This window comes from Rhinatrema bivittatum, chromosome 8 (genome assembly GCF_901001135.1).
Source record: "Rhinatrema bivittatum chromosome 8, aRhiBiv1.1, whole genome shotgun sequence".
NCBI lineage: Eukaryota > Metazoa > Chordata > Amphibia > Gymnophiona > Rhinatrematidae > Rhinatrema > Rhinatrema bivittatum.
Window position 1 is genome coordinate 72,156,894 of NC_042622.1, and position 12,041 is coordinate 72,168,934.

The following is a 12,041-nucleotide window of genomic DNA, read 5'->3' on the forward strand; positions in this document are numbered from 1 at the left end:
ATATGTAGGGTGCCCGACAAGTTTTGCTCTGTCTCCATCTGCTGGTGCGGAGTCACAACCCAGGTGTCTGGACTGATCCGGGTACGTACAGGGAACTTAGTTTTATACCCCTATGATTTCTTTTTTTAATTATAATAATTGTCAGCTCCGATATTGCTTTCCAACAATGTATGAACCTCAGCAATAACATCTTTCACCAAACTGTATATAACATTCCATGGGGCATCTTCAGTAAACCTCATGTATCCATGGTTCCATTCAGAAGAGATCCATTTCCTCCTTTGGGTAGGAGAGCATAGGAAGACCAATTGTGTGCAAATTACTCCTCCTTTCATATCCCTATTACTGTCAAAGAAAACTCATAGTAGCACAAAAGATAAAAGCACCATTTTACCAGCCATCTTTCCTAGGATGTTAAAAGAACTTAAGATTAACCAAGAAAAGAACAGTGAAAAAGAAAAGCGAACCATATTTAAAGAAAATATCACATGCCACACGATTATTTCAGATACATACAGTGGCGATACTTAAATATAGCGACAACAACTCATGCCCTCCTTTTGAAGGCCCTGTTTCAGTAGTCCTAAACCTGGAAGCTGCAGAAACATCATGGGGATGGGATGGGATGGGCGGGGGGAAGAGGGGAGGGGGAGACAGGAGGCAGCCTCTCTGCCTGCCAAAGAGGAATGTGAGCTCAGCAGGCCGATCTGCCTCTACTGCCTACCAATGAAGAAGAGATGAGACATTTTTGTTTATATATGTTGTATTCTTTCTACTGAATATTATTAATTAGGATGGCTGAAATAATCAAATTTTTTGAATGATCCTTGAAAATTTCATCATTAGACTGCAACCCAAGGTAAAAGAACAATATGTCCCGGACAGTAGTTATTTTTATAAACACTAAAAAGAAAAGCAACATATCTCTTCTCTTTCCAGGCAAGCAAAACGTGAGGCCCCATCTGATGGTTTTGAAGCAGCACTGTGTGCTGCCATACAGAAATCCTGGTTCCATTCCCAAGCATAGATTCCACTCCTTGGATTGGCAGGGACTGGGAATGGTGCAGAAGAGCATTCATGTCCCCAGGAGGCAGAGGCAGCTCAAGGCAACCTGCTGCCTGAGGCGAGGGATGGGATGAGATGGTCCCCCCCGCCCCCATCACTTTTCCCACATACCCCATATACACACGTACACTCGTTCACTTCTCTCCCTCTTCCATATACACATGCACTCTCATCGTGACTTCTCACCTCGATTCTCATTAACCACAGGAGCCTCCTCTTTCCCCAGGCCCGCAAAATTCTGCATAATTTATATTGGTCAAAATAACACAATATACATGACAATCGTAATTTTAAATTAATACAGAAAAAAATTACTTAAAGATGCAGAATTTAAAATATTTTGAGCAGAATTTCCCTAGAAATTCACTGTGTGTCCTTTCCAAACTCTCTCCCTATTCCCCTGGCCATTTTGCCCTCTCAGGCCCCAACTCCTCCGCCTGCCAGTATCTCTCCCCTCCACCTCTAGGCTCAACCCCTTCCATTGTATCCACTCCCAGAGTTTGAACCCTCTCTCAGTACTGCCCCTCACACAGGCTCTGTCTAGTCCTCTCTCTCTCACATACAGGCTCCTTCTCTCTAGTGCATATACACACCCTCTCATACAGGCTCCTTCACTTTCTCACACACATCCCCTTATATAGTGTCCCTCTCACAGGCACACACACATCCCCTCATACAGGGTCCCTCTCACAGGCACACATCCCCCTCTCTCTTGCATACACAACCACACAGGCTCCCTTTCTCTCTCATGCATACACCCTCACACAAGCTACCTATCAGGCTGATACAGTACAGTGCGCTCCGATGGAGCGCACTGTTAACCTGCCCTTGGATGCACGTTTTCCCTTACCCCTTATTCAGTAAGGGGAGGAAAACGCGCGTCCAACCCTATTAGGCATGCCCGCGGGATACAGTAAGTAAAATGTGCAGCCAAACTGCACATTTTACTTTAAGAAATTAGCGCCTACCCAAAGCTAGGCGCTAGTTTCTGCCGGCACCGGGAAAGTTGACAGAAAAGCAGTAAAAACTGCTTTTCTGTGCACCCTCCGACTTAATATCATGGTGATATTAAGTCTGAGGTCCCAAAATGTGAAAAAGGTTAAAAAAGAAAAAAAAAAATTTTAAATGGGCTGGCGGGCTGAAAACCGGACGCTCGGTTTTGCCGGCGTCCAGTTTCTGAGCCCGTGGCTGTCAGTGGGCTCGAGAACCGACGACGGCAAAATTGAGTGTCGGCTGTCAAACACACTGACAGCCGCTGCTCCGGGCTAAAAGGAGGCGCTATGGACACGCTAGTGTCTCTTGCGCCTCCTTTTGCCCTTTTCTACCGCACCACCTAATTTAAATACTGAATCGCGCGCACTGGCGAGTGGCCGGTGCACGCACCGGGAGAGCGGGCGTTCGTCCGCTCTCCCGCAGACTTTACTGAATCGGCCTGTACGTCTCTTTCTCACACCCCTTCACACATGCGATCTCTCTCACAAACAAGCACCCTCACATACACACAATCCTTTTTCACACTCACCAGCTCCCAATCTCTCACACACAGAAATTCCTACACAATCTCCTCACACAGGTTCCTTTTCTCTGGTACCCACAACTCAAGCACCCTCACAAATGCACTCTCTCACCCCCCCCCCCCCCGAGCACCCTCACACATGTGCTCTCTCACCCCCCCCCCGAGCACCCTCACACACATGTGCTCTCACCCCCCCCCCGAGCACCCTCACACATGTGCTCTCACCCCCCCCCCGAGCACCCTCACACATGCGCTCTCTCACCCCCCACCGAGCACCCTCACACATGTGCTCTTCTCATCTCCCCAAGCACCCTCACACATGCGCTCTTCTCATCTCCCCAAGCACCCTCACACATGTGCTCTCTCACACCCCCCCCCGAGCAACCCTCACACATGCGCTCTCACCCCCCCCCTGAGCACCCTTCACACATGCGACTCTCTTACCCCCCCGAGCACCCTCACACATACGCTCTCTTCCTCATCCGCTCCCCCCCCAAGCACCCTCACACATCGCGCTCTTCCTCACCCCCCCAAAGCACCCTCACACATGCGCTCTTCTCATCATCCCCGACGCACCCCTCCCACATGCCCTCCCTCACCCCCCCGAGCACCCTCACACATGCGCTCTTCTCATCTCCCCCGAGCACCCTCACACATGCGCTCTTCTCATCTCCCCCGAGCACCCTCACACATGCGCTCTTCTCATCTCCCCGAGCACCCTCACACATGCGCTCTCACCCCCCCCCGAGCACCCCTCACACATGCCGCTCTCTTACCCCCCCCGAGCACCCTCACACATGCGCTCTCCTCACCCCCCCAAGCACCCTCACACATGCGCTCTCTCACCCCCCCGAGCACCCTCACACATGCGCTCTTCTCATCTCCCCCGAGCACCCTCACACATGCGCTCTTCTCATCTCCCCGAGCACCCTCACACATGCGCTCTTCTCATCTACCCGAGCACCCTCACACATGCGCTCTCTCACCCCCCCGAGCACCCTCACACATGCGCTCTCTCACCCCCCCCCCGAGCACCCTCACACATGCGCTCTCTCATCTCCCCGAGCACCCTCACACATGCGCTCTCTCATCTCCCCGAGCACCCTCACACATGCGCTCTCTCACCCCCCCCCCGAGCACCCTCACACATGCGCTCTCTCACCCCCCCCCCGAGCACCCTCACACATGCGCTCTCTCACCCCCCCCGAGCACCCTCACACATGCGCTCTCTCACCCCCCCACGAGCACCCTCACACATGCGCTCTCTCACCCCCCCCGAGCACCCTCACACATGCGCTCTCTCACCCCCCCCGAGCACCCTCACACATGCGCTCCTCACCCCCCCCCGAGCACCCTCACACATGCGCTCTCTCACCCCCGAGCACCCTCACACATGCGCTCTCACCCCCCCCGAGCACCCTCAACATGCGCTCTCTCACCCCACCCGAGCACCCTCACACATGCGCTCTCTCACCCCACCCGAGCACCCTCACACATGCGCTCTCTCACCCCCACCCGAGCACCCTCACACATGCGCTCTCTCACCCTCCCCGAGCACCCCTCACACATGCGCTCTCTCACCCTCCCCGAGCACCCTCACCCATGCGCTCTCTCACCCCCCCCGAGCACCCCTCACAATGCGCTCTCTCACCCCCCCCCCGAGCACCCTCACACATGCGCTCTCTCACCCCCCCCGAGCACCCTCACACATGCGCTCTCTCACCCCCCCCCCCGAGCACCCTCACACATGCGCTCTCTCACCCCCGAGCACCCTCACACATGCGCTCTCACCCCCCCCGAGCACCCTCACACATGCGCTCTCACCCCCCCGAGCACCCTCACACATGCGCTCACCCCCCACAAGCACCCTCACACATGCGCTCTTCTCATTTCCCCGAGCACCCTCACACATGCGCTCTCTCACCCCCGAGCACCCTCACACATGCGCTCTCTCACCCCCCACGAGCACCCTCACACATGCGCGCTCTCCCATCCCCCACGAACAATCTCACACATGCTCTCTCTCACCCCCCTCCCCCAGAGCACTCACTCTCACTGGGGCCTTCATCTTCGCCGCGAGCAAAGCTTGCATGCCCCCAGCCCAATCAGAGCCAGCCAAGGAGGGGCATGGGAAGGAGAGGGGTTAGCGCATGCACTGGCATTTCTTAGGAACCGCTCAAAAAGAAAGGGGACATGGAATGTCTTAAAGAGGCAGTGCCAATCAGCTGGGCCCGGCCCGTCACTCCTGCTTTTCCTGACAAAAAAAAAAAAAAAAAGACGCCTTACCTGCAGGCTTATGCTGAGGTCTCCCACCTCTCTTTCCTTTTTTTTTTTTTTTAATCTTAATATACGTTAGGACCTTAGACATAAAAAGCATGCCAAGGTCTTCATCTTCACCACAAGTGGGACCTGCTCTGCTTGCGCCACACTAGGGTCCTCCTCCATCTTTTCCATTTTCAGCGGAATTTTGTGCTCCGCAGAAGCACAGAATTCCCCCAGGACTGTTCACTGAAAGTCCACGGGGTTCTTTGTTGTATTGGCGGCAGGGTGAGGTGGCCGCTAGAGGAGTTTAGGAGGGGAGGGAGGGGAGCGGTTTCTGCTGCTTCTAAATTTTGCTGCCTGAAGCAGCCACCTCACCCTGCCTCATTATAGAACTGCCCCTGCCAGGAGGGAAGGGAGTCCCAAGCTCAGGGTGAATGTGGAGCTTGTTCTAGAGAGAAGCAAAACCCTTGGTGCCTAGCTGAGGACTAATGATGCAAGGGCTGGGATAGAGAGGAGCAAGGTTAAAATGGGGGAAAACACCTGGTAGGGTATGAACAAAGGTTCATAGTACGCTGCCCCAGTAGGACCTAGTTCAAACAGAAAAGGAAGCTAAAAGAAGCAGAATGAACCTGAGTCCAACCAACCACCCAACATCCCCCTCCTCATACCCCCAAAAAAACAAACTAAGAAAAACTAAAAGTGAAGACCAGAAGACAGACTAGGTTTTCTACCTCTCATGTGGATTAATTGCATAGAAAATACATGACACTTCAAAAAATAAATCACTGCCTTTATTGATTGATAAGGAGACATTCTACTCCTGGACACTCTGCTTCTATAATATCTTGTTAGAATTATAAGCTATGAGTGATACACACCTGAAATCTTCAGATTCAGCTCCAAAGCAGCTCTCACAGCGGTTGGGATCCAGTAAGCTCAGATCAAACACCTTTTCTTCTTCCTTCTGCATTTCTAAAATAGTAAACAAGGTTCAGCAGAAGACGTTGGTAAACACTGCACAGGCATGCAGAAATGATGCATCTATACTAATGAATTTCCAAAACCAAATTCAAAGTTTTGTTTCATACAGAACATCAAAAAATGTGAATCTTTAGGATCCTTCAACAGCTGCAAATTGCTCCTATTGGTTGAGTTATAAAAGGAGGAAGGTGAGGTCAAATCAGGGAAAACTCTTTGGTGGCCATAAATAAAGCCTCCCTCCCTAAATACCCATCATCATAAATGGTAGTGACAGGGTCGGGACAAGATCCAAATTGGCCAGAAGCCAAGGTGTGAAGGAAAACAAGGAGATCAGAAAGAAAAGAAACTAATTTAAAACCACACACACATGATTCTCTATTTTCTCCAATACAGTCAACAATTATACTCCCATGCACCTCCTAAACATCTCTGCACGCCCTAAACTGTATTCTAGAAACACTAAAGTACTTCAGGGGATACACATGGGAACAAAAATCAGTGGGAAAAAGTGATTCATATTTTTCCACCGATTTTCTCCCATTTTTGTTTGCTATAATAAACGCGAATAAATTCCTGGGAAAATTTTTAAAAAAATGAAAAACAAAGGTCCATAAAGATGGGGAAGAGGAGTTAGAGGAGAGGTTCCAGGATCTGGATGGGGAGAAGAGACATTCCAGAATCTGAGAGACAGAATTCAGGATAAATGGAAAAGGACTGACAGATGCGGCACCACACAACGTCCAAACTCCCACATTGTTTTCAAAAGACAGCGAGACACATAAGGCACCCTGCAGCTCACACTCTCTAAGGGCTGTGCAGTGCCCAAAGAGATCAGCTATTTTGGGGCTGGCAGAACAGGCAGACAGTTCTCGGTTGCCTCTCAGTCTCCTCGTTGGCATACAGCCAACGGGCCAGATAGAAACTTTTGGCAGACCAAATTCCAGCCCATGGACCTTAAGTTGAACAACCTGAGCTAATATCTACAACACTCATTCCATCTCACCTTACAAATGTATAGCCTTGCTTGTGATCTTTCCCATATTCACATTATCTGTGTCATGTATAAGCTGATGTGCCATAATATTTCCATAAGATCTTATTACAACACACACTATAGGACAAGTACTATTAATTATCATAAAAACATGGACTGGGGGGGGGGGGGGGAACTACTGTTGCCTTGAAGATGAAAAAAAAACATGAGATTTTAAAAGTTGATAATTTGTCTTTGAATCTCTTTATTAATTTTTTTTGTCATACAAATTAACCTTTCAAAAAAGAATGTATGCATATCATTAATGAACCTAGTATACAGTGCATAGTGGCATACAAAACAAAACATGCAAAACTTATAACACATGCATGAACATCTGATCAACTTGTAGCACAAGTATAAGACTGAGTCTCTTGGGCAGAAGGGCACTCAAATCCATAGAAAGATCTAACACACATAAATCCCCCCATATATTATTATATTTAAATTTTTCATTTTTCAGAGTGCATCTGAGACGATCTATGCCTGCGCCGTCTTGGATCTGGGCATGCCAGGGGTTACGCTTCCAAAATGTGGCCACTGTAAAGCAAGCCACAAGTAAAAGCTACCCAACCAAAGACCTATATTTATGAGGGACCAGCAACCCGTCCCATCTGCCCAATAAAGAAGCTCTATAGACATGAAGGTCCAAAACATCAGCAATTTCCTGTGTTACATCCCGCTAAAACTGTCTCACTCCCTGGCAGTACCATCACATGTGAATATATCTCCTGTCCTCACCACAACTCCTCCAGCACAAAGTGTCCAGGAACTGGTACAGTCTAGAGTAAAAGATTGTTGTTCGATAGGTTCTCTCCAGAAGCTTCACATATAGAGCTATGGTGTGCATTAGCCCATATTTTTTTTTCCATGCATTCACCTCCAAAGCTGACCCAGATCTGCATTCCGGTTCTCTATCAAAGATAGAAGTTGTCTTTCCAAACTTTCCCGTTAATATACCCCAGTATATTGCTGCAGTAATTCCCTTGGCCTTCGCATCAGGATCACACAAAATCTTTCCATTCCATTCAATGGCCTTCGCGGAGTAAAGAGATCTACCATGCCTGACAGAGCCTGAAGCAACTGAAGATAACTAGCATGGCGTGTGCACAGGGAGCTCAAACTTCTCCGTAAGGAATGAAAAGGCTCGGAAGGACTCATCTTCCCATTATTGTGCCAAACAAAAAAGGCCACAGTTACTCCAGGTCCAGAAATCTGGCTTGAAAGTATGACCTGAAATTAAAGAATTCCCACAGATCGGTGACAGTACCTCTTCCTCTAGCCTAGAAATCCCAACACCTGGTTCCACACATGTAAGGTGTAGGCTAAAATTGGACTTTCCCTTGCCCCCTGTCGATGGATTGGGGAAGAGGAAGGCACAAATGGCTGCAATGACAGATCCAGAGCATCTGACTGAAATCTTTTTTTTTTTTTTGTGCGTTAAGAACACGTTTTATGTATGAAGTTGTTTTTCACTGTAAACCGGAGTGAAGGCACTCTGCTATACTTCAGTATAAAAAAGAATCTAAACAAATAAATAATAAATAAATAAATAAATAAATATGACTGAAATCGCTCCATCTGCAGCCAGGGCATGTATAAGTGTTCAATTCAATATTTGAGATAGGTTAAGTGTGCAGCCCAATTATAAATTTTTAAATTAGGGAGTGCCATCCCACCTGATTTTTAAGGAGCCAAAACTAGCTAAGACGAATACACACAGGCTAATAGTACCATATAAAAACTTAGAGAAGACACTATGCAATTCATCAAATACCCGAATGGGAGCATTACAAGGAGTATATTGAAATAGATATAACAACTTGGGTAGAAGATTCATTTTCAGCAAGTTTATTCGCCCGGCCCAGGAAAACGGAAGCTCCACCCACACTTGCAAGCTCAGACTGATTTTGCCAATTATTGGATCTTAATTTTTTTGAGTTTTTAAGTTCCTAGGGATGAAGATGCCCAGATATACAAAGCCATCCCAGACTGTTTTAAATTCTGACAAGTAGCCTAGTATGTGTGGCCCAGAGGGAAAAGTTCTGGTTTATCATAATTAACTTTATATCCCAACAGTAATCCGTATTGAGTTAGCACCCGCAAAAAGCCCTGGGCCTGAAAGTCACGGAGTGGACAGATAGATCAGCATGACATCTGCATATAAAGAGATTTTATGCATTTGCCTACCAAAACAGAAACCAGAAATTGCAGGCTTTTGTCTGATTGCCTCTGCCAGCAGTTTTATCGCAAGATCAAACAGAAGGGGGGATAATGGACACCCTTGCTGTGTGCCACGGACAACAGAAAAGAATGCTGAAAGAGAATTGTATATTAAGAGACGTGGCCGTGGTGTTGAATACATGGCTTTAATCCAGGCTATGAACCTATCTGTGAGGCCTGCGTTGCAAAGCATTGTAAACAAAAACAGGCTATAATATTTATTTATTTCGGATTTTTATATACCGACATTCTCAATACAAGCATCGAATCAGGTCGGTTTACATAGAACAAAACTGTCGCAATAAAGGCGTTACATTAAACAGCGTTTAACATATGAGTAACATATAACATATCATATAAAAATAAATAAATAATACAAATTAAATATTACATAGACTATAATAATAATAGGCAATCAAAGGCCTTTTCCGTATCTAGAGAGCCCGCGAGACCAGCAAGTCCATTATGTTTAAACATGTGCAGAATGTTAAAGAGTCTGCGTGGGTTGAACATGGACACTCAACCCTTCACAAAGCCCTTTTGGTTTTTATTAATCAAGGAAGGCAAGAAGGTTTCTAGCCATAGCTGTAGCACTTTGTCAAGTATTTTCAAGTCTGAATTCAAGAGGGAGATAGGTCTATATTTGTCGCATTTCTCCTTTTTCCAGAACCAAGGAAATTGTAATATCACCCATAGATAGATCCCAGTGAGTCAACCCAGAACCCGGCAACATTGTAAAGTGAAACCAAGTCGGGGGAAACTTCACCAAAATACATTTTGAAGAAGTCCACATGATATCCATCAATTCCTGGACACTTCCTCCCAGAAACAACTTGACCACTATTTGTATCTCAGACAATAAAATGGGAGCAGCCAGCCTGTCACAATGATAATTAGTTAATGCAGGCATGTACAGTTATGTGAGGAAATCCTGAATATCATCTGGATTAGCTGGAGCAGGATCCAAGCACAGCTGGGAAAAATATTTTAGAAACAGATGTTCCATATCCTCAGGGTTAACTATACAGGAGCAATCAGGTCTACAAATAGCCACTAAATGAGTTTTACAAGCTTTTTTCTTTACAGCTCGACTTAAAAGGGCTCTGGGCTTGTCTCCATGCTCATAAAATTTCAAACGAGTACATTTAAGAACTTTTTATGTTGTATTGCCCCACAAATCTGCTTCACTTTTTTGAAGGCGTTAATAAATATGTGGATAAAGGTGAACCGGTAGATGTAGTGTACTTGGATTTTCAGAAGCATTCTAAAAAGTTCCTCATGAGAGGCTTCTAGGAAAAATAAAAAGTCATGGGATAGGTGGCGATGTCCTTTCGTGGATTACAAACTGGCTAAAAGACAGGAAACAGAGAGGATTAAATGGTCAATTTTCTCAGTGGAAGGGAGTGGGCAGTGGAGTGCCTCAGGGATCTGTATTGGGACCCTTACTTTTCAATATATTTATAAATGATCTGGAAAGAAATACGACAAGTGAGGTAATCAAATTTGCAGATGATACAAAATTGTTCAGAGTAGTTAAATCACAAGCAGATTGTGATAAATTGCAGGAAGTCCTTGTGAGACTGGAAAATTGGGCATCGAAATGGCAGATTAAATTTAATGTGGATAAGTGCAAGGTGATGCATATAGGGAAAAATAACCCATGCTATAGTTACACAATGTTAGGTTCCACATTAGGTGCTACCACCCAAGAAAGAGATCTAGGCATCATAGTGGATAACACATTGAAATCGTCGGCACAGTGTGCTGCGGCAGTCAAAAAAGCAAACAGAATGTTGGGAATTATTAGAAAGGGAATGGTGAATAAAACGGAAAATGTCATAATGCCTCTGTATCGCTCCATGGTGAGACCACACCTTGAATACTGTGTACAGTTCTGGTCGCCGCATCTCAAAAAAGATATAATTGCGATGGAGAAGGTACAGAGAAGGGCTACCAAAATGATAAGGGGAATGGAACAGCTTCCCTACGAGGAAAGACTAAAAAGGTTAGGACTTTTCAGCTTGGAGAAGAGACGACTGAGGGGGGATATGATAGAGGTGTTTAAAATCATGAGAGGTCTAGAACGGGTAGATGTTAAGGGATAGAACTTGCAACCCCCCCTCCCCCAATTTAATAGCCTCTCTTCCCCCTCCCGTTAGCCCCAACCCTTAAAACCCCGCTTACTAACCTAGATTTTTTTTTTTTATTACTTACAGAGGACCCTGGCGTGCGCCTGTGCACGCAAGTATACACGTGCACATCTCTTTGCCTTCAACACACCCACACCTCGCGCAGACCGCAGTCACTCCTCACCCCTTTCAAAGTTTTTCAGTGTGCGCACAGCGGGAGATACCTGCATCCTCAGGTGGCTTTTAAAATCCGCTTGGCACATGCCAGGCAAACTTGTACACATTTGGTGCGAGCAAGGCTTTTTTTTTTTTAAATTTTTAATTTATGCTTTTACAATTACAAGGAGTAATAAACAACGATACAGTAATGAATTTTCCAACTCTAACAAATTAGAAAGCAATTATCAAATGTATCTACCTTAGAACAATTAGGTAATCCACCAGAGGTAGGTTGGAAAACAAGCGGTTTAAGAAATGAGAATTACTCAATATACAAATGAAATATAAGGTAGCGCTTTCTATCTAATTTTGCCTCTACTCATGTTTAAAGCTTCTAGGCCAGTGAATCCAAATAAACTCTCAATTGTGAAATAACATAGAAAATATATTTCTGATTTTGACGAGTTATTTCGCATTTGCATGGAAATCTAATTAACATTTTCCCTCCTTTAGTACTTTCTACTTCATTTTTCATTGTTAGAAATTGTTTTCTCCTGGCCTGTGTCTGGCGAGACAGGTCAGGATAAATCCAAATCGGGGCTCCATAAAATTTCTCTTGTCTCTTCCTCATGTAAATGTGAAAAACTGCATCTCTATCCACTGAAAAAACAAA

General features: G+C 46.1%; 1 protein-coding gene across 1 annotated transcript in view; it reads right to left on the minus strand.

Annotated features, from left to right (window-relative positions):
• ERGIC3 (ERGIC and golgi 3) overlaps nt 1–12,041 on the minus strand; it is a 107,001-nt gene that overhangs the window by 44,036 nt on the left and 50,924 nt on the right. The window contains exon 5 of the mRNA XM_029612362.1: nt 5,722–5,815. Coding sequence (XP_029468222.1) covers nt 5,722–5,815 — 94 coding nt within the window. The remainder of the gene's footprint in view (nt 1–5,721; nt 5,816–12,041) is intronic.